The following is a 24319-nucleotide window of genomic DNA, read 5'->3' as shown; positions in this document are numbered from 1 at the left end:
AATTACTATCACTGTTACAGTTAGTTGTGAGAAAACATCGATTTATACTGCCATGATTCCCTTCCCTCCCTTTAAAATCATGATCGGCGGCAGTGAACAGGCTGGACACATCAGTGAATAGCTAATAAAGTATAATAATTAATTCTGTTTAATTAATTTAGCAAACGGCGGAGTAATTCTGTAAAAAACGCTAAAATATGGTGATAGCTGTTCGCTAGCCAGTACATGTATTTCATTTCCTCGTTAGCTTTTCATTTTTGTTTTACTTTGCAGAAAAACTTGATCCTTAGAGGAATATGTGCTTTTGAAAAAAGAACAATAGCTGAAAAAAATACCAAATCAATATACAAGTAACTGATCCTACAGTTTTAATGCAAATTTCTTCAAAGAAACTGAACTACCTTTTCAGAGTATAACACATGTTATATTTGGGATTACACTTTTTCTTCAGTTAAATGACTTTAGTAAGCCTTAGTGTAGAAGTGGGTAGATTGCAAAGGATAGGCGCTTATGTAAATTGAATTGTTTCTTGTAATGTCTTGATCCCACTTATTCCTTGTAACTCTTAGTAACAGTAGGGAGAGGATTATGCTGACTTAGACATGGAAGGGTTAAGCTGACTGACATGTTTATTACAATTGTCAAGAAAAGATTAACCCCTTAAGTTGGTATGTCAACAATGCCGTTTGCCTCACAACAGTCTGTCATTTAGAGGTAGTTGTGTTGATATATTAATCTCATTTTGCTGAGAACAGTTGTTAGGAAAATAGCTTAATATCTTTTATTGTTTGAAAATGGTGTCAGGGGCTAGATTAATAAATAAGTGAGTAGATAGTTTGAACTAGATCCTTTTGTGTATTAGTTCAGTGTCATTGAGGAAATTACCATGTTGATGGTATGTACTCTAGCATAAATAAAAATAATATTTTGTTTGTACTTTCTGCTAAGTAATTTTTATGAGAGTGATATTTTGAGCAAATCATCCTAAATTTATAAAAACCTGGCAATGAAATATTCATAAATATTGTTAATAATGTACCTGTAAAATTCTTTGGATTAACCAGTTTTAGGATTCATGAATCATTGGTCATGGTAGTGTTACTTTAAATAAACAAGTATGTCACAGGCATGGATTCTTGGAAAATATACAGTTGCCTAGCAACCCAGATTTGTCAAAAGTGTTTGAATTGAATCAGTGGTCAGTGACATGGTTGATAGCATTTCATTTGATTCCTTTTGAATGCTCATAACATCAATCACTGGATTGTCTCGATTTAGTGACCGTTATGTCATGTAGTTCGAATGTTGCTGAGCGGAGCATTTAATATCAAACCAAACAAATAGATGTTTGACAGTATTGTTGGAATTGTGAGTGAGCCAGACTAAAGTGGTTCAGTGTGATTGCACTGTATTTTGATGGAGTATTATCACTATTTTATAAATATTCCTTTGTTTTGATTGGTTGCAACCCTTAGCAACATGGCGTCACATCGGTACCATTTTGTAAACAGAAGATCAACATCACACACTGCTAATGGACGTACAGGAAAAGTCTTGTGATGTCTATATGCACAGTCTTAGGGACAAGCAGTTTTGATTTCCTTGGGTGGGATGGAATTAGTTCTTGAAAATATATTTTTCTGAAAAAAACATTCCTCAGATACCATTCCTGAAATAAATTGTTATTGTTAAAATGCTGGTCTTTGAATGGCATTTAGAAGTGTTGCACATAAGATGAATATAGGAATAAGGACATACTCGGAAATGTTGTGTCCCTCATAATAAAGAAGTTGACATCCATAAAATTGGTTTTAGAAATCCAATTAACCAATGAGGTTTAAATAACAGAAAGGAAAAAAACACTTTTGATTTTTGGGGGCCAACTGTTATATAAACAGGAGAAATGGAAAAAGACAACACAAGATTTCATCGCCACTGTTCTTAGCAAAAGGTGAATATTCTATATTCAAACCCCCAAAACCCAAATCAGTTATCCTTTGGTATCTGTTTGCTATTATACTTCCTTGATGTAGGTACCTGGAGTTTTTTATATTTATTAGTACAATACTAATCTGGAAGTAGATTTTTTAAATTCATTTTCTCATCCACCTGCATTTAGATTTAGACCAATATTTTGGTGAGCCAGCCACTATAGAATAAAAGGAATCATAAAAGAATATCAAATTATTCAGCTCAAATATTTGTCAGAAATATTTTGCATGTTTTAAGGTGACTGAAATTCATCAAAGTAGTATTGCCATCTAAATGAAATGCAACTGAAAATGAGTGAATAGCAACTTGCCGCAGTATATACAGAAGAACCAAATTATATCTGCTATGCATTCACTGTGTAATAACACAGGTGCTTGTCAACCTACTTCTGTTGTATATAATGAAATAGATCCCAGGCAGGCGATAGTCCTATAGTGTTATCACTTGTCTTGACATGTATATTGACGATGTTTATAGCAGTTGGAACAATCAAACAGATCTTCTGACTGGTTCATAAGAATGATGAATTTCCTACTGGTACTTTTATGCACTGTTTAAGGGTTTTGATTTTATTGATACATTCTTTAGGTTATTCATTATGATGAAATGTTTGGATTTTTAAAAACTTTCTGTAGAGCCAATGGTCATAAATTTTAATAGGAATTTGTGACTTAGCCATCACTGTCATTTATAACAGTGAAGATGTAATTTAAACATAGTGTGTTGACTGTAATACTGAGTACTTAATTATAGATTTAAATACTCTTTGAACAATACTTAATACACAATACTCATGGCTTCTCAGTTCGGCTCAGGAGGAAAGCGTAAAGGAAGGCAGATCTTAGACTTGAGTGAGTGAGGTTTGTTTTATGCTTTCTCACTCAGCAATGTTCCAACTACATGGCAATGGTCTGTAAATGATCGAGCCTGGATCAGACAATCCAGTGATCAACAGCATGAGCATCGATCTACGCAATTGGGATACAATGACATGTGTCAGCCAAGTCAACGAGCCTGACCACCCGATCCCCTTAGTCATCTCTTATGACAAGCATGGTTGCTGAAGACCAATTCTAATCCAGATCTTCATGGGTCTATTTTACAATGTGACGCCCACAAGCATGGGGAAAACAAATCTGGAAACATAATTCTGTTTAATCTGGAACTCAGTCCAACAGTTTCTAGCTTAAAGGACACAACTCAGCAATCTGCTAATGTCACCCATATCTTCAATATAAACATATATAGAGAACCCCCAAAATAGGAATCATGAATATTTTAATGAAATGTTTGACTCAGTGTTCACTATAAATATAATCCATCACTGTTTTAGTTCAATGAAGACCGCCTCTGTGGTGAAGTGGTTAGAGCATCATACCAAAAGACGTTAAACTATGGTACTTGTTGGTCCCTGCCTGGCGTTCGGCATTAATGGGTACAACAAGGACTGGTCGGCTTGGAGTCAGTATTGGAGGGGTATTCATGCTTCACTGCGGCATGGTATCTCAGTGGGCTAGCACTATAAAACCAGCTTAAGTCTGGGTTAGTACAAGCAGCCATATGAGCGAAATATTCTCAAGCTCGACGTAAACCCCAATTTCACCTCACCTCACCTTTAGTTCAATGAGTGAGTGAGTATGATTTTATGCTGCCTTTAGCAATATTCCAGCAATATCACGGCAGGGAACATCAGAAATAGGCTTCACACATTCTACCCAACACCACCCGGGTCTTCGGGGTGATCGAGCGAACGCTATAACGCCCCTGTTTTAGTTCAGTATATAAACAACATGTTTATCTGTCTAAGTAAATATTTTATGTAACTGTTACATAATGGCCAAAAGTCAAATGGGCCAAAATCACAAGTCGAAAGGGCCGAAAAATAGAAATTTAATAATGAACATAATTAAATAGTGTAAGTGTAAATAGAGTTCAGTTTGTTGTTATTGTTATTTTAAATGGAATTTGAACATGTGAGTCAAATGTTTTCATTGTTAATGCATTTCAGTGAATATTTCCTAAACAGGGTAAAAATTGCAAACAAAAATGCCGTTGATTATTCCATTTTTTCTCCCAAATAGTGTTTGCAGAATAATAAGCAAATATTTGTCCAGTCGGTGGGAAAAAAATCAGCAATTTCCATTTATTTATTTTTTAAACTTTCCGAAATTCGTCCGGGTCCGTAATCCAAGTTTTAAAAAAAGGGTGGCCTCAGGGATTTATTAAGGACTGGTCAAGGGCAAACATCAGTACAAATTCTCAACTTGACATCATTTCTCAGTTTGTACAGGCCGATATTCTGCTTCTATTTGAATTCTTAAGGTGGGTATGTCACATTGATGAGCATGAAGATTTGTGTAATGGCGTCGTCTGCCCTACAGTTCCACTTACTCATGGTGTGCCAACATTACGTGGGGCGTGACCCCCGCCACGTCAGATGGGCCCGATAGCGGCCAGGAAGAGATCAGGGGAGTGAGGTGTATGATATCATGTTTCCTCACACGGGTAGTATTTGCTGACGACTACTTTGCTACTGGTTCTAGTTATTTCCAATTTCCCTCCTGCCTTTAGGTTTTCTGGGGACAAAAATCCGTAAAACAAGAAATATAATTGCTCTGGCCTAATGAAGAGACCAAAGTTGTCTTTTTTCCATCTTTTCATGTCGATCTCCAGTTTGTGCGTGTTACCAATGAAACATCTTGCACTGATTGTAACCCACTCAGAAAAAACATTTAGGGTGTTCTTTTTCTTTTTCCATTTTTGGCTTATGCTTCAACAGCAACATAATTTAAAAGTTGTGATGCTATTTGTAGAAGACTTTCCACAAAACTAGTGGGAACCTCATGTCTGCTGACAAGATTGGTCGGAAACTTCCGACTAGAGGTGTGACAATACAGAACTTTCATGATACGATACGTATCGCGATATCAGGGAACGATACGATGCATATCACGATATGCTATCTTTTGTTATTTTCTTTAAAAAATTGTATTTTGATAACAAGAAACAGTGTAAATTTTGACATAACTGTCAATTTCTGGTGAAAATTCACAATTTTAAGGTCAACTATACATATCATGATACGGAGAAAAGTATCGATATATTTATTGTCAGAAAAAGTATCACGATTATCGATACTACGATATATCGTCACAGCTCTACTTCCAACGACATGAAAAATTCTTTAAAAGTTAGATTTTTGATTGGCATTTTTAGAAGATGCTATTTGATGAACATAGAGACTTTTCTGGGTTTCATCTTCTTTTCATTGTTTGGTACCAATGTTTGGTACCAATGTTTGTACCAATGTTTGGTACCAAACAATGAACAGAAGATGAAACCCAGAAAAGTCTCTATGTTCTTTAAAAGTTCAATATGAATCTTTTAGCATATTCATGTTCTTAATGATTTCATCAATAAATGTTTGTTGGCTAGGACCTAGATACCACCAATGAAATATTCATCAAGCTGATGTATTGATGACTAAGGTACCAGTCTATGCCCATGGCTCCGCAGTTACCCGTCCACGCTGCCCTTTATAAGACTCTTCTAATCGATGAGCTCTCAACTAGAAATCAATGAACACAGATTGTATTGATTCTCCTCTGTTTTGTTCTGAGGTAGCTTATAGTATTATTGCCCTCAGAAGGGGGAGTAGGTGCTCTCCTTTGTGTTTGGAGATTAGGAGGACAAATGTAATTTCCTGGTTTACTGATTTTCATGGTTACTTTACTAACAGACATGAGGTAGGCTAAATATAAAGAAATTGCTGTTATATCTATTACTGTAAACTTCTTTAAAAATGTCTTGAAATAAACATTAGCATTAATAATAACGTAATATATTGGATAAAATAACACTAAAACACTACTTAAACATCTATAAACTTTCAAAGTGTTTTTTTTTTCTTTTTTTGTCACTTTGTCCATAAATCAAGTTAATTTCTCTGGCATTAGAGGGAATTGTAAAGAAATTTGCTTGGTGACACATTTTAGCCATACCAACTAATTCATGATTTTCTTTGTTTTTATTATGTTTTACTGATTTAAGTAGATCACTGAAGCAAAGAGAGTTTGGGTGATACTGGCACAGTTATGGTTAAGATTGTCATCAGCTTAGGACCCTGATAGCAGTCTAGACGGCTAATAGGACTTCTCCCAGTATGAGCTGTTCAGTTAAACCGTCCAAGAACTTTGGAGAACTCCCAACACTGCAGCTTTCTGCATTACCCAGAGTGTCAGAAGGTCTGTGCTCTCGGTGGAGAACTCGGGCACTCTCCTGACCTGCACTAAGACATCAGGAGGTACCAAACCAAGGGCACTGAGAATAATGGGGAGCCTGAATATCATATACATGAATATCAGGCAAATTCATGCTCAAATTGTGATATACCCAGTTTTTAGTGCTCATTGGTGCTAAATAAAACATTTATTATTTTATTATCTTCATTATTCATATGGAACTTTTGGGTTTTTTGTCTGACATGGTGAGGGGTTTTGTCCTGAGGGGGTTTTGTCCAAGGGGGCTTTTGTCCACAGGGTTTGTTGTCCGCACACTGCCTGATGACAGTGTATTTAGGATGCAGGCAAACATATTTGGCATGTTTTTCCCGATGCTTGTTAATCACATTACTGTCAAAAGAGACAGAACATTCAATGATGAATATACTTTCATTCATATTATTATTATTACCATTGGCCTTACTATTACAGGGTTCGAAATACCCCATATATTAGTGTGCCATGGCATGGTAATTATTGAAATGGCATGGCTAAAAAAAATTCTCGGTGCCCTTTTAACACGCCTGATTTTTCAGAGACATAACTCACATTTAGTCATTTAATCCCCAAAACAATTATTTTTTTCCCAATTAATTAATACCATACATATTTGAATGCTCATAAACCCATTTCTTTATTTAACAATAAATTTCAAATGATCATCATTGTCATTTATTCTAAAAACATGTGGGCATACTCAATTTCTGAAAGGCACACCTAAAATATTTGTCTGGTGCCCTTAGGCACACTTAGAAATAAAAGTATTTCTATCCCTGTATTATCTGTTATTTGTAGCAAGATTGTTTTGTTATGGCCTTAGCTGTAACAGATTTTTATATCCAGGGCCTACATTTTCGAAGCTCTCTTAGTGCTAAGATAGTCGTAAGTGCCATTCATTAACATTAACTTACGACTATCTTAGCACCAAGAGAGCTTTGAAAATCTAGGCCCTAAAATCTAGCGCTAAGATAGTTGTAAGTTAATGTTAATGAATGGCACTTACGACTATCTTAGCGTTAAGAGAGCTTCGAAAATGTAGGCCCAGATCTGTAGATTCTTCAATCCAGATCTGTTCACCGGCATCTAATATATCTTCTGGTTTGTTTGTATCAGATGTTTAATATTGAATGTATGCCGAGACTACGGCCTTACAGAATCAGTAATGTCTGGGCACCCAGACTCAGAACTGTCAGCATGATTTATTAAAGGGCTATTTCCAATCAGTTAACGACATAACACCTTACACAGGTGAGTCAGGTGGACTTCCAGACAGGTGCTGTACAACATGGCAGCATGGATGATGACATGTGTTACAGCCAATCACAATATCCATTGTGTTTGCTTAACTCTGTGCAAATGCTGTATTCTTTCATGGTGTCAATATGGATTTTTATTTTGAGTTCATCATGGTCCATTGAGCTCGTTGCTAAATGGTCTGCAGTGTATTCTAGTTGTTATCATGCAACTTGCTGGGGCAATGGCCCGTGTTCGATATGTGAAGTCCATTTCTAGTTCCCCTGTTGTGATATCGCTTCAACATACGTGAAACTAGCACGTGAAAGTAACTTTGAAATTCCATGTTTATTTATCAAAAATAATTACCGTAAGTTAGACGTGTTAGGTTGTAAAGAATTTTTTACTGGAAAATATTTAAAGATCTTCTTAGATTCCTCGGAAAATTAAACTAGTAAAGGAGAAATCTCAAGAATCTGTTAATTCTAATTTCAAATCATATTGCTATCAGTGGTGTTAAACTCACTCACTCACCCACCTTGGTCAGGGTAAAGAAAATAGTTCCATTAAGAATTTAAACAATAATGTGATAAACTGTACAATTTAATTGCATTTTAGTTAAATTTAGGTAGGTTTAGGCCAAACGAGATGAGATCCAGACAGATCCGGCAAACCAGTCGATAGTTTGAACGTGGTGAGTTTCTGTTTTCAGAAAGAGTAAACATGTAAACGCTATTTGCTTGATGTGAGGCAGTGCACTATGTCAGGTATTCCATTGTAGCTGTGCTAAGATGTCACTGTGTTTTGGATACAGCAAGTATTCCATGGACATCATCGTCAACAGTCGCACAGCAACTACATCACGCTACATCATTGAGGCTGTCCTCTATTGATCCTCATTGATTCTGAGCATCTGAAAAGATTGCATGGCGAGTCTGAGAGAACTGGGAACCGATCCTGTTAACGTTTGTCACAGTGAAAAGTGATTGTGCTTATTTGTTTTTTGGTCTTTGTGAATTTTGACGCAAGGGGTCCTTGAATAATTAATGAGTTGATTGGTGTGTTTGAGGAGGATTTGGTGTGTGGAAAACGATGAGTTTGTGTTGTGTGTAGAGGCAGTTGGTCTTGTCAATCACAAGATCACATATCAGGTGATCTAAAGCAATGTTGGTTATGGAGAGTAGCTGAATGGTGACCGAGTTTGGTTGCTTGACTTGTTAGATCACTGCTGATGGGGCATAAAGCAATACTCACTCACTCACTCACTCACTCACTCACTCACTCACTCACTCACTCACTCACTCACTCACTCTCTCTCTCTCACTCACTCACTCACTCACTCACTCACTCACTCACTCACTCACTCACTCACTCAAATTTCTAAGACTTAGATCCTGCCCTAACAGAAGACATAAACCACATGGTGTTTCTTTGGGCAAGTGATTTAGTTTAAAATATGCAGTGAATGGGTACCAGGTGGGATAAGATGGCAGAATATGTTGTATACATCCCAAGGGCCTGAGAATGAGAACCAAGAGCACACAGATCCATTGTACATAATGCTCTAATTGATTCCCCACATTGGTACAATGTGACACTTAGCCCATTTCGAGAGTACAGTGCCATGATATTGCTATAATATTGCTATAAAACTATCTGATTCAAAATATCCTCAAATATGCATGCTTTCTTCTTTATTGAAAGGTAATTAAGCTATTTACTTAAGCATTAATTCATTATTTAAATAATTTATTCATCTCCATGGAATAACATAATAATTAGCCCTCTCTGACATTGGTGCCCACATTTACTTCAGCTGGCTTCATATGCTTTCAAACATACATTAGTGACGCTTCAGTGAATGACCAATTCATAGCCATGTAAGAAACATACATATTCATGCAGCCAACATAATGCATTGCACATAAATACTGTCATTCCACATATACAACAGTGTCAGGTGAAATGTACGTTATAGAGAAACTGACGCTATGATTTACTCGTCTGTGTGACCTCTGAACTAGGTTGTATTCAATAGAGAGCTGTCTTTGATGTTGATTGACAGTCGTGGGCAGGCTGTGTTCACCTGTTTACAAGTCGTAACGAGCTGGGCGTACAGGTGAGATCTTAATCACGAGACATTCCACCTGTATGTCACTGGGGCTAGCTGTTGTATGTAGGCAGTTTCATGTATAAATACACAGGACTTTGTACTGAAGCCAAAATGTTCCCTTTGATATTTTGCGTTTGAAATATAGTTATGTGTGTCTGGTTTTATTAGGTATATTGGTGAATATTTCAGAAAGAGAACACTGATGGCCCAGTGGTCTGACTTGCAGACTAATGCATAGTCTCTGAATGTATATAATTTATTACCGTATGTTACCATATATACGCCGAATTTTGAGGTGAGGTGAAATTGGGTTTAAAGTCGTGCTTGAGAATATTTCGCTCATATGACGACGTGCATGCGTGTGTATGTGTATGTGTGGCTGTTTGTACTAGCCCAGACTGAAGCTGGTTTTATAGTGCTAGCCCACTGAGATACCATGCCGCAGTGAAGCATGAATACCCCACTCAGACACCTTATACTGACTCCGAGCCGACCAGTCCTTGTTGTACCCTTTAATGCCGAGCGCCAGGCAGGGACCATTAAGTACCATATTTGAATGTCTTTTGGTATGACGCGGTCGGGGATCGAACCCGCAACCTTCAGCTCTCCGGGCCCGAATTTTGAAGACCAAAAAAGCAGCCTGTAGAAGGGGGTCGGCTTATCTACGGGTAACACTTTCATCACACTTTTTTTCTTGTGACCAGTAAAAAAACGGTATTGTATCGTTTCCTGTGAACGAACAAGACAAAATATACAGTGTATAAACAAACAATTTCATTTAAATTGAAAAGGAGCCCCTGTGAGTTGTGAGGTTCAGAACCTGAGCAAATCTAGACTTGCTTCATCTAGGGCTTCAGCATAGCAGAAAGGGCTGGACGGAAGGGAAAATATTTCGGTTCAGGGACTGTGAGACTGACTGTCTGGGTACTGAAATTTGTTGGACGGAGTTGTGTCCCTTAGATGGCCAGAATCCTATGATTGCAGTTTGTTTCTAGGTTTGTCAGCAACTTACCTGCTCTCATTGGTTTCATCAAAGTTGGAAATTATGAGAGCTGCATAACTTGAGGTTTACTTCCACTCAGACTGACACAACACGATCTTAACTGGAATGTTTTCAATGGTGTTCCAGTGGTGTTCAATCAATCTCAGTAAATCATTAACCGTCTTATTTTAAATATCAGTTTAGTGATATGTTTAATTTACAGTGATGTGTGATTCAGAAACTTCTGTCATGCTCCTCAGATTAGTTTCTTATTTTTTTCTGATCGGTTAGAAAATCTGAATATTACTGGGTTTTTTATCATCATATTGTATAATCATGTCAATGTGACCTCACATAATCCAGATTCAGAAACATGAATTATTGTGTATCTTAAGATATGATCATGACGTCATGATCCAGGGGAACGGTACCACAGTTAAGTGCTCCTCTTTCTTTGTTTTTGGAAGCATTAATATTCTGATGATATGGAGGTTCACATTGACACAAGATTTATGGAAAAGTCCATCTGCTGATCTGGAAATTGTGGTGGCCATTTGTATCAGTTCAAATTGACTTTGACTGACATATTACAGACATTGAACATTGATGACGAAGACAAAGATGACAACATCATAAATATTTCTCTTCATGTGAATAGCTGAGCAGTTTTGCAATTGCCCAATATTGGCAGTGAAATGAAATATTGAATAACCACAATTATAATGTTGTATCAACAAGGGCGTAGCTGGAGAAAACTGAAATGTAAGCAAACATGTTGTAGTGCATCGTTGTTTTCTGAAACTCTTGTCACACTCATCAAGCAGACCAAACTCAAGCAGGCATGTACAAATTGTCTGAAACAAATGTGAGATATATATACTTCCACTTGTCAGACGTCACAAGTGTGGAACCCCATATCCAATCAACTCATCCACCACAATTTACACAGTAGTACCTGGGACGGGGTGTAAATTGACTCAGATCATGTGACTGTAACTAACGCCTAAGCAGTCATTTTCGGCACGGGTACTACAGAAACATACCCTAGCTAAAATCAGAATACTAAAACGTACCCTAACACGAGTCCATTATGCCATTTTCTTGATCTGAACTGTCATTCTGTTGTATGAAGTACATTTGATTGCATTACACAGATATGAATATTGCGTGATGCACAATACCACCTGTGATCAGGCAAATGGGAACAGCTACATATGGGTTGGGGTTTAAGATTGAGGAATATGGGCTTGTCTGCCGTTTAGGGTACCGGGTACGTTTCTGTACTTTGATTTTGTTTAGGGTACATTTCAGTATGTATACAGAAATGTACCTGGGGTGTGTATGTTTATATGTGAAGGATCAAAACCGGTAAACCGCCTGAAGATATACTTTAGTTATAATTTTAATATTTGGTATTTACTGTTGACATCAACTGGGATGCGACTGGCAGCCAATACCTTGCCATGCCATGCGCTACCCATCTTGTGAGGAACACATGGTTCATACTGACCAACAATGACATTCTTCTCAGAGATCCTTCATAGATAAAACCGCCAAGCTAGTAAGCAAAGCGTTCCATGTTCGAAACCAGGCATCTGCACACTATACTGAAAATTTTCAATATTGTGATATTTTACGATCGTATTCAGTAATAGCAAGCCAAAGTTATATCAATCTTTAAAACTTGTACAAGTTAAAAATGCAAAGTCAATTTCAGGGCTATTCTTCAGAAAAACTGCAGGCATTCTGTAGAAAATCTTGAGATTTGGGGGAGAATGCCCGCGAAACTGCCTGTAGAGGTTTACTCTGTAATAGGAAAACTGGTGAGACAATAGAGTGACGTCACTGGAGGGTTATAATCTCTATTATCCTCCAACTCCTTCTGTGTTCCAACCAGACTGCACCAGGATTATCACATTTCACATCCTTGTCAGCCATAAACACAACATATTACATTACTCTACATCATTCAATCCTTACACAATGTTTCTCCGGTGCTTCATCACATATTGGCAATTTATTGATTCCACAAGCAGCAGCACCATTCCGTGGCCATTGATAATTACCCGTGTGTTTGTACACTGTTGATCTGAAGCCCTCGGTGAGTGGGAACTCTTTTGTTTTGGAGATAACATTTTCAATACATGGTTACCAGTAAATAATCTGTGTTGCCAGGCTTTTTGTATTGAATACAGGTATTTGTCTCTCCTTCGTTTCTGTCAATAGTGTCAATGTTCATATGAAATTGATATTGTTGATAATATATGTGATTTTTTATGATTATTTGATTGAATTTCTGACATCGTATGATGGAAAGGCTGTTACGAGTTATGGAATTGTGTCTGAATATTACAAATCAGTTATATAAATTACAAGTATGCATTATTAAAAAAACAGAATTTCCTTACGAGTGACACTTTTTTATCCCACCGGCATGTAATGCGGTGGGATATAGTCGTCGCCTCGTCCGTCTGTCCGTCCGTCCGTCTGTCCGTCCGTCCGTCCGTAATCATTTTGTTTCCGGAGCATAACTCAAAGACCGTTCGATATTTTTTAACCAAAATTGGTAGATATGTCAAACATAACCTAAGGTGGTGCCTTTTGCTATTTACAGATTATTGTCATTTTTAATTTTCTCGGTTTCCATGGAAACGTTTTGGACTTAGTCTTAAAGAAGGGTGGGCTTCGTTTCCGGAGCATAACTCAAGAACCGTTCAGTATTTTTCAACAAAACTTTGTAGATATATCAAACAGATCCTAAAGTGGTGCCTTTTGCTATTTACAGATTTTTGGCATTTTTATTTTTCCGGTTTCCTTGGAAACGATTCGGACTTAGTCCCAAAAGTGAGGGGTGGGCTTCGTTTCCGGAGCACAACTCGAAAACTTCTCAATGTCTTTCAGCAAAACTTGGCAGATATGTGAGGCAGATACCAAAGTGGTGCCTTTTGCTATTTGCAGATATTTGTGATTTATTATTTTTTTGGTTTCCATGGAAATGATTCGGACTTAGTCTCAAAAGGAAGGGGTGGGTTTCGTTTCCGGAGCATAACTCAAGAACCATTCAATATTTTTCAACAAGACTTGGTAGATATATCAAACAGAACCTTAAGTGGTGCCTTTTGCTATTTACAGATTTTTAGCATTTTACTTTTCCCGGTTTCCATGGAAAAGATTCGGACTTAGTTGCAAAAGTGAGGGGTGGGCCGTTTCGAGACATAACTCAAGAACCGCGTCAATATTTTTCAACAAAACTTGGTAGATGTATGAAACAGAACCTTAAGTGGTGCCTTTTGCTATTTGCATATTTTGTCATTTTATTTTTCCGGTTTCCATGGAAACATTTTGGACTTAGTCTCAAAAGTAGGGATTGCTTTCATTTCCGGAGCACAACTCAAAAAATCGTATAATATTTTTCAACAAAACTTGGTAGATATATCAAACACATCCTAAAGTTGTGCCTTTTGCTATTTGCAGATATTTGTGATTTATTATTTCTCGGTTTCCATGGAAATGATTAGGACTTAGTCTCCAAAAGGAAGGGATGGGTTTCTTTCTCGAGCACAACTGGAAAACTTCTTAATATCTTTCAGCAAAACTTGGCAGATATGTGAGAGCAGATGCCAAAGTGGTGCCTTTGCTATTGCAGATATTTGTGATTTATTATTTTCTCAGTTTCCATGGAAACAATTTGGACTTAGTCTCAAAAGGGAGGGGTAGGTTCTGTTTCCGGAGCACAACGCAAAAACTTCTTAATATGTTTCAGCAAAACTTGGCAGATATGTGAGGCAGATCCCAAAGTGGTGCCTTTTGCTATTTGCAGATTTTTGTCATTTATTTTTTTCATGATTTCCATGGAAATAATTTGCACTTAGTCTAAAATCAAGCTGGACTTTAAGTAACTGTCAGATGATTTGTTCTTTCAAAGATGTGGAGGCCGGGGGGATATGTCATCTTCTGATGACTCTTGTTTGTACTTGCTACTTGATCCCCATTATTGAAAATATATGATGACAAAAATGTCACTGAAACAAACCCTCGACAAGATTTTGCCATAAACGATGACTCGATGCTGCCTTTCGTTCTGGTGACATGATCAGCTTTTTGCTGTGAATATTAAACTCAGCAAAGATTCAGGAAATAGGCGAAGCAGCACAAGTGGAATTTGTAATGGCTAGAAATGTGGAAACCATTTGTTGTTAGAGAAGCAGAAGTAGCGTATAATTTAGTGGAAGTTTCGTAAGCAATAATGGTTGCAGGTTGTGTTTGAGGTTATGTTCTCAGAGGTGGGAGTGAGCTTAAATGTGGGAATTAGCTTGAGATGGGAATATATAAAAAGATTAAAACATTTACAAAATGAAATAAATTTCACATCACATAGAAGTATTCAGCTAAATATTATTAACTGCAATTATATATTTCAATATAACAGGTTTTGTTCTCTTGACAGATAGTTTTGGATGTCATGCATTTTCAAGATAAAATTATAATGCTAGGTCATATTTTGAAATCGTTGGGGAGCGGTTGGGTAGCCTAGAGTTTAAAGCATTTGCTTGTCACTCTGAAGACCTGGGTTCGATTCCCCACATGGGTTCAATGTGTGAAGCCAATTTCTGATGTCCCTTGCTGTGATATTGCTGGAATATTGCTAAAACGGTGTAAAACTAAACTCACTGATAAATCATGGTGCAGTGAAATATCATGTCTATGTACACTGTGAACCCATGATTGCCATAAGACGCAACTTACGGATCAGGTGGTCAGGCTCGCTGACTTGGTTGACACATGTCATGGTATCCCGATTGCGTAGATCGATGCTCATGCTGTTGATCACTGGATTGTTTGGTCCAGACTCGATTATTTACAGACCGCTGCCATACAGATGGAATATTGCTGATTGCGGCGGATGAAAGCTCATAATATCAATCACAGGATTGCTGGCTCTTTGTCCAATGTTTTACAGACTGGCATGAAATACCGAAATACTGTTGAATGTGGTGTTAAAACATCATGTTTATGCTACATGCAAATCCCACACAACAAACAAACAGGACTTAAGGCTTGAAAACCAGCAATCAAATTTTCTATTAACAAAATTTATCTCCCTTTTGTTGTTATGACTATACGAAAAGTATATGGATTATTGTCAAACAGCATGAACAAAATCAGATGATTCCTCATCACTCTTTACAATAACAAACGTCAAAAACATTACGATGTGAACTCCTGCCCATAAACAGTCTCAGATGATACTGACAAAAGAATATTAGAGAGATATAGACAATCACCCAGTCACACCTGGCCAGGTGTGAACAAAAGGGGGAAAGTTAGGTAGGCCAGTAGACAATAAAATCCTCCACCCTCATCCAAACTGTCGTTGCAAATGTCGATAGTTGGCATGGTCGACAGATAGAAATCATTGCTTCAATTGACTGTGTCGATCCCTTGACTGTTTGCATGTTGCTGTGGATGTATGTATGTCTTCATCCATGTGGATGCCAGTGTATATGTCTGTTAGTTATTGATTGACCAATCAGGTGCATTGTTTTCCAGATGGTAGCCAATGAAATCACTGTTTCTGTTTTTACAGATTAGGTTATTAAGGACAAGGGTTTTTAATATGATGGGTGTTAACATGTATTGCAGTTATTTTGACATGATGTTCATTGTTGGGTCTGTATGGTTGAGGGGTATTTAGGTTACCGGAAATGCATATTGTTTAAGGCACATAGTGTCAAGAAGTTCACATGGATCAATGGACAATACTGATTGATTTTCGAGCGATATGTGATCAGATGAATGGTTTAAATGACTACAAACTCTGAAAGGAGAATATATGAAAATGAATACTTTGAGCTATCTTTTATCCAGACTTTGTTTATGTGGAAAAAAACAAAAGGGATAAAACAGGGACCCCAATTATTTTGAGGGTACTTAGACATAACATGTGGGTCTTGTAAAGTAAAACTGGGAGTGAGTGAGTGAGTTTAGTTTTACGCTGCACTCAGCAATATTCCAGCTATATGGCGGCGGTCTGTAAATAATCGAGTCTGGACCAGACAATCCAGTGATCAACAGCATGAGCATCGATCTGCGCAACTGGGAACCGATAACATGTGTCAACCAAGTTAGCGAGCCTGACCACCCGATCCCGTTAGTCGCCTCTTACGACAAGCATGGGTGACTGAAGATCAATATTCTAACCCGGACCTTCACGGGTATAAAGTAAAACTGTAGTGTAATGGTATGCATTACTGAACTGTAAGATTCATTATTCCTTTACTTACAGGAATTCTACATTTCTTCTCAAGAATATGCTCCAGTTAATATGTTTGTGCATCCCTCATGTAATATATATTCTGCATCCAGGTTAAACATTTGTGTTTGTTTGTTGTTTAATGCAGCACTCAGCAATATTCAAACTATGGCACATTTATCTGTAAATAATCAAGTCTGGACCAGACAATCTAGTGGTCAACATCATGAGCATCAATCTATGTATTTGGGATACGATGACATGATTTACAAGATAGCCTGGCACTGCATTCCAGTGTTTCAGTATCTGTGTAATGCTAGGGAACTACTGTTATATTTCCCTGTAAGATCAGAGCAAAATATTTTCAGATGAGTTGACCAAAATTTTAAAAAAAATTAAAACAATTAACTTTTTATTAATTTTTAATATTTATACATACCATGTCTGCTGTAATAGATAGATAGGTCTGGTGGTGAACAGGTGCCTTTTGGTAGTTTTGGATTACCTATTATAATATTTTTTGCGTTTTCATGACAACAAGTTTGATTTCGACTGAAAGTTGGTGGCAGTGCTCTTTTCTGGAGCAGAACTTTAAAACCGTTCAATATTTGTTTACCAATCTTCTCACATAGATAGATCTGGTGATGAACTGGTGCCTTTTGGTAGTTGGGATTTCTGAATAAAACATATTTTCCGTTTCCATGGCAACAAGTTTGACTTTGACTGAAATTGGTTTTAGTTAGCTCTTTTCTGGAGCAGAACTTTAAAACCTTTCAATACTCTCCTTCCACTTTGGCAATATAGTCACTAACTTTGTTGACACATATCATTGTATCCAAATTGTGTAGATTGATGTTCTTGCTGTTGATCACTGGATTATCTGGTCCAGATTCTATTATTTACAGACTGATGCCATATAGCTGGAATATTGCTGAGTGTGGCATAAAACTGAACTCACTAACTCACTGCTATATACACGCAAAAACATAATCATATCTAATTGATAAATTCATGAAGAGTATTTTGCCACTAGATTTTCAACACAACCATATTCCCACATGGGTACAATGTGTGAAGCCCATTTCTGTGTCCCCTATATACATATTCACACCATAGCAAGTATCTATTATGTAATACTTTGTCTGTCAAGATAATGACCGAACAACTGAAGGTGTTGGTGGATTTTAAGCATACCACTAAATTTCTTTTTGTGATTTTATTAAATTTCTGACAAATATCTGTTTTCCTTTCAGATGAAGATCCCAAAAAGGTAAGTATACTTTATCTGGGATTTGGTATTTTCCTTTTTGTTTTGTTCTCGTATGAACTAAATCTATAATATTGTTTACAGTCGGATGATACAACATGGCTACCATGATAGTTTGACATTTCAATTGTCATATTTATATATTTTACTTTTCTTAAGTGAATTATTTGGTTCATTAGATATTTTGCCAGTAATGTACTTTTCATACAGGGGTCAACAGAGTTATCTCCCTTGATGTTCCATTCTCATTGTCTTTTTCATATCTATAGGTAATGTCCATCTCTTCTAGTCCATGTCCAAAAAACACTTTTAAAAAAATTGTTCAATGAGATATCAATATGAATTAATTTCAATGATTTTTTTGTTTCAGTTTTCTTTTGATTACTCCTACTGGTAAGTTGAAATGTTTATTTGTAATTATGGTGTTCAAATTTCTTGATATAGTTTGTTTAATACCTGTGTGGGGGTATGACAGCAAAATGATACCAAAAGGTCATTGATTCCGCGGTTTTAACAGCTGCTATAAAATCTCATGTGTTTGTTTTTTTCATTTAATCTAATTTAATTTTATTGTGAAAATATGTCTGCATTTGTATTACAGTCCACCGCCATATAGCTGGGATATTGCTGGGTGTGGCATAAAACTGAACTCACTCACACTCACTATGGCCTTTCACACTGATGACATTTGAATTTGAATTAGAAAATATGACAGAGGGGCTATTATCAAAGAGAAGCAGAAACGTTCACAATATTTTTGTTTGTTCACAGGTCACATGACGGCTATGTGGAAGAGAATGGTTTACTGGTACCACGACCAGGATCAAACTATGCAAGTCAGCAGGATGTGTTCGGTGACCTTGGTCAAGGCGTGCTGGACAATGCCTTCGAAGGTCAGGGTCACGTAGTGATGGAACATGTACATGTCTGACCTGTTATGATGGTATAACATACATTGTCTACACTTCAGGAGGCACTGGTGGCTTAGGCATTTACGTAGTGGAACTCACTGTACAGATTATGTCCCTTTGGGCATACCAGGATCATATGATCGTTGGTTTTAGCATTTTCTGTTCTTTGTCAGCACCATACTCAGGGGATTACTCCAAAGTGGCAGACAGCTCAAGAACTACATCATTTCTGATTCATCTTCCACATTTAGCTACCACACCGTGATATAATTTCGTACTTTGAAGTTTACACAGATTCCCGAATGTTGGTTGGTTGAGAGAGCGGTCATGTGATCTAAATTTCAAGGTTCATTTCCCTTGAACCCTTCAAATCGTTCATACGTGTGTAAACATCGTTCATACGTGTGTGAACGTTTTCGAGCCGATCTGGGTCATGTGAACTTTTGGCGGAACTACTTTCCGGGTTTTCCCCAGGATACTCGCTGTCCAGCTTGACGTAAACAAAATAAATCATTTGCATTCACACTCCTTTTAATTTATACATATCACTTACTTGTTTTTGTATGTAACAAAAAACACCAACTGAGCACAGTTTTGCAAAATCTGACCGACAACGCGTCCGACAACAAGTCCCAGCCAGTGCGACCTAATTATCAAATTTCCGCTACGGTTTCAAGGAACTCCAATGATCTGGCTGCATTTGGTGATGACAATTGAGCGAGCAATCCTGTTTCAAGTCACCCCAATTTTGGCAATGTCGCTTCTTCACGACCAATCCAATTGCCGAGCATTGTTCCTTATCACAAGAGTTTAATCTCTCGCTGTTTGCAGGTTCTGCCCCGTGATCTTGCTCATTCACACGAGTTTGAACAACGCTTTGACATCGTTCATTTTTCAGTGCAAACACACAAAGTGACATTCAATTCTTAAATAACCAGAATACTGTTCATGCTCAATCACTGAAGGGCAATATAATTTGACAATATTTTTTCTGTGTAATTGGTAGCTTTAAAAATTTGTATGATGTTTAGTTTTTAAATGAGTTTCAGAGTGTTGATGACAAATTATGACATGTTTAATATGAATATGGATGTAATGGTGATGGTGTTAACAGGTTACAACTGCTCGCTGTTCGCGTACGGCCAGACTGGCTCAGGGAAGTCGTACTCCATGGTGGGCTATGGAGCAAATAAGTAAGTTGATTTTATTTACATCCCAGTTCTGTGGAGATGATTCATATGTTTGTTCACAAATGTTAGGATTAATGGCATATTCAAGATTATTTCACTGATTTCGCTGTCCAGACTAATGACACTTTTATAGTGCTAATCTGCTGATATACCACGCCCATTTTACAAAACACCTAGTTTCAACATCATAACTCCCTTTTCAAAAACAACAGACTTTCAACAGGCCATGTGGGATCACTATAGAAATGGGGTCCTGGGGCAGCCTAGTGGTTAAAGCATTTGCTCATCATGCTGAAGACCCACATGGGTACAATGTGTGAAGCCCATTTCTGGTGTTCACCGCCACCGTGATATTGCTGGAATATTGATGAAACTAGACTCAGCCACTCACTGTTGAAATGGCTCTGTACTAGTCATGTACGCCATACTGTTAGAAAACCATTGAGTGACCATTTAGATTAAATTAGAATTCACCAGTATCATTACAAGAGATATGTTATGCTCCTTACTGTCCCATTGGGATTTAGGTTTAGAATTACGAGTAGTCCCTAGTAACCTGTTCTTAGAAAATAGATTGTGTTGTCTGAAGCAGAAAATCAGGTCTGTTACTGTAACCTGATAAGGGGCGGTTGGGTAGCCTAGTGGTTAAAGCGTTGGCTCGTCACGCTGAAGACCTGGGTTTGAATCCCCACATGGGTACAATGTGTGAAGCCCATTTCTGGTGTCCCCCTCAGTGATATTGCTGGAATATTGCTAAAAGCGGCGCAAAACCAAACTCAGTCAGTGATGGTGTAGTGACTTAGAGCTCTGATGAATACATATTTCCATTGCAAAAAGAATTAAGATTGTGTAGGTGATTTATAATTCTACTCAAAAGAAATCAAGGGTCCCCTTGTTCTTTCATATTGCTAAAGTTATCCTGTCATTGCTATATCCTTTATATGGTTTCTCAGTTGAACTGAAGCCCAGTATTATGACAGTTTAATGCTGTATGTTGATCCTTAATTGTTTTCATTTGTTTTCAGGGGAATAGTCCCTATCACATGTAATGAGCTGTTTAAGACAATGGCTGCTAACACAGATTCTAATAAGGTAAGTTTTACTAGAATACTCTTAGTTCCTCAGACAACTATTGTTATTTTCAGACTGATTATTTATTGTTCTTTGAGGACGTGGCATTTTTGTTGAAGACTGGATATTCTTGTAGTTTATTCAAAACATACAATATTTTTTCCTTAAAGTAGAACCTGAACAATTTATTATAACTTTCTTTCATCTCTTTATTTTCATATAGAGCATACATTTTTTTTTTCTTTTGTTAGTATTAACTTTTCTGTTTGGAACGTCAGAAATAATAGTTCTAAAATATGTACTTTTATGGCAAGTTTTATGTGTAACTCTGTTCATCCAGTAGTAAAGGGGTACCCGGTAGGATGACATGGCAGTGGCAGAAAGCTCACCCCAGCTTTAGATAATATATTGGGTAAAGAATTTTATTTGGTCAGAATGATATCACACAAAATGTAAAGGAAATTGATAATGCAGGATTAAAAAGATAGCTTGTCTGTTTTTTTCAGACAGAGGTTTGAGGTGACCTTCTCCATGTTGGAGATCTACAATGAGCAGGTTCGTGACCTTCTGTCCAAAGACAACCCCAAGGGCGGACTCACAGTGAGGCAGAACCCAAAACTGGGCATGTTCTACGTGGAGAATCTTAAACGTGTGCCAGTCGGCAGCTATGAGGAAATAGAAAAGAGGACTGAACAAGGTTTGTGCAGGATTCTTACAAATATTATTATAGCTTCCTTGTATCTGCAGTATTTTCATAAAGCAGTAAAATAATGGAAGTCTGTGATGGTATATGTGCAGTTGAAAGAGTTGTTGAGTGCAAATGCTAGGCAACTATGGTGAGTGTTCATTAAATTATTTTCTCAGTACTATATATGATCAGAATTATTTTTGCTACAGCCAGAATATTGCTGAATGTGAATAAACATCAAAATGAGATTCAGTTGGTTACATGATTGTTGTTCATGGTATTAACCACTGGTTTTGTTAACTCAAACATGATTATTGTTTGTATATAGCTCGAAGGTTGTAGACTGAACGTAAAGATGGGTTCGTTTATTAGACATGATCATCGATCCTTCTTCTTAATACTGGTTTTCCTGACTCAATTTGTGTTACAGGATACAAATATTCAGACAGAATAATGCTGAATGTCATTTAAAATAACTAAACAGTCACCATGATTGAAAACTTTTGAAATAATATTGATGTTATATATGTCCGTGCACTGATGTAAGGAGGAGTCACAGGTAGCCCTTTTGTTCAAGGTGCCACAATTCACTGTGCAGAGTTGCATCCCTTGGCCATGTTAGAAAACTATTATCCTGGGTTTGAATCCAGGTCCAACAATATATGTTTGTTGGTTTGTCAGTACCATACCCATGCTCATGGGTTTAAGCTAACGTTTTAAACCTCTCAAACCAGCATTGGGTCGGTGAGGTAGCCTAGTGAAGGATGAGGACTAGTTTTATGGATATGCAACTTCTTTATTCTGTATGGCTGACGTTTTTTGACATAGATTCTATTGTGAGATTTGCTGGATAGCGACATTAGAATCTATGTTTCGACATAATTCTATTGTCGCTATAGACAAATAGAATCTATGCCCAAACGTCATACAAAAAGTTGTATATCCATAAAAAATAGTCCTCATCCTTCATCTACCCAACTTCTAGAATGCCATTCAAAGTCGGGTAGCCCTAGTGGTTAAAGTGTTCACTCATCATGCCAAAGACATGGTTCAATTCTCTGTATAGGTGCAATGTGAAGCGCATTTCTAGTCTCCCCTGCGTGATATTGCTTAATGTTGCTAAAAGTGGCATAAAACTAAACTCACTCACTCACTAAGACCAGCATCACTTCAGGCTTTTCTCCCACATACAGTTGAAGTGCCATGATGTAGATGGAATACTGCTCTGAGGTGGATTAAACCAAACTCTCATTCACTCATTGATGTATCTTGATTGATCCTGGAATTTTTCTTCAAGGTACGGCAAGTCGAACAGTAGCCTCCACCAACATGAATGCCACCAGTAGTCGAGCTCACACCGTGGTCACCATCACGTTTGACCAGATCATCAAGAACGAGACGGGCTCCGAGACGAAGAAAAGCAGTGTGATGAACTTGGTGGATCTGGCTGGTACGTCACAATATCAGATACCTATATAAGGAGATCTGGGACTGTGGTAGCCTAGTGGTATTTGCTTATCACATCATAGACAAGGTTTGAATCTCCACATGTCCATTACATGATCAAAATTGTCATACACACTTCCACAAATATTTTGGTTAAAATTATAATTGTCAATTAACTTAGAAATTTGATCACAATTACAAATAGATTTAACACCTTCCTTAGTTTCATATGTTGACGACGTTCATGGATCATTTGATTCATCTACTTAAGAAATTGATCTCATTTTTATAAATATATCAGATACTGCCACAATAAGTATTTCGCTTTACTTATATCAGAATGCTTGCTTCAGGTTCTGAGAGAGCTGACAGTACTGGTGCCACTGGAGATCGTCTTAAAGAGGGCGCCAACATCAACAAGTCTCTCTCAGCTCTCGGAAATGTCATATCGGTATGTTACATGAGATAAGCACTTCTATTGGTGATGCTAGGAACTTATCTAGAATACTAAGTAAGTGTCCTTGGTAAGCAATTTTGGAAAAATCATGATGTTTTGAGTGTAAAAACATTTTTCAACATTTTTTGGAGTTTTTGCTGCCAACTTTGGTCCAGATATCAGCCACTGAACAGGTCCAGATAAATCCCTGGTTCCATAGTTCAAGACTGAGTGTTGAAGTGTTGTAGTCACTTCCATGTGTTATTGATGCCTACAGGCTGGCGGACCTGTCTATGGGGAAGAAGAAGGTGATGGTGCCGTACCGAGACTCTGTCCTCACCAAGCTGCTCCAGAACGCCCTGGGAGGAAACAGGTCTGTGTTACATCCTTACTGTCAGTCACCCTGCATCGGTTAGTGACAGTGGACAGTTTCATATCTGTAAACATTTCACAGTGA

General features: G+C 37.4%; 1 protein-coding gene across 2 annotated transcripts in view; it reads left to right on the top strand.

Moving 5' to 3' along the window:
* Positions 1–24319, top strand: part of LOC124287898 (kinesin-like protein KIF28P) — a 75006-nt gene that overhangs the window by 8513 nt on the left and 42174 nt on the right. The window contains exons 4-12 of one of the 2 annotated variants that reach the window (XM_046724382.1): positions 18107–18123; positions 18491–18513; positions 18892–19013; positions 20146–20224; positions 21247–21313; positions 21803–21989; positions 23278–23430; positions 23780–23878; positions 24139–24235. In XM_046724382.1, coding sequence (XP_046580338.1) covers positions 18107–18123; positions 18491–18513; positions 18892–19013; positions 20146–20224; positions 21247–21313; positions 21803–21989; positions 23278–23430; positions 23780–23878; positions 24139–24235 — 844 coding nt within the window. Of the gene's footprint in view, positions 1–18106; positions 18124–18490; positions 18514–18891; positions 19014–20145; positions 20225–21246; positions 21314–21802; positions 21990–23277; positions 23431–23779; positions 23880–24138; positions 24236–24319 lie in introns of both variants that reach the window. The other variant, XM_046724381.1, reaches the window with a different exon arrangement.

Source organism: Haliotis rubra, unplaced genomic scaffold, assembly GCF_003918875.1.
Source record: "Haliotis rubra isolate DU_JTF1 unplaced genomic scaffold, ASM391887v1 Scf408, whole genome shotgun sequence".
NCBI classification, from domain to species: Eukaryota; Metazoa; Mollusca; class Gastropoda; order Lepetellida; family Haliotidae; genus Haliotis; species Haliotis rubra.
The sequence above is the reverse complement of the archived record's forward strand: the minus strand, read 5'-3'. Positions and strand labels throughout refer to the sequence as shown.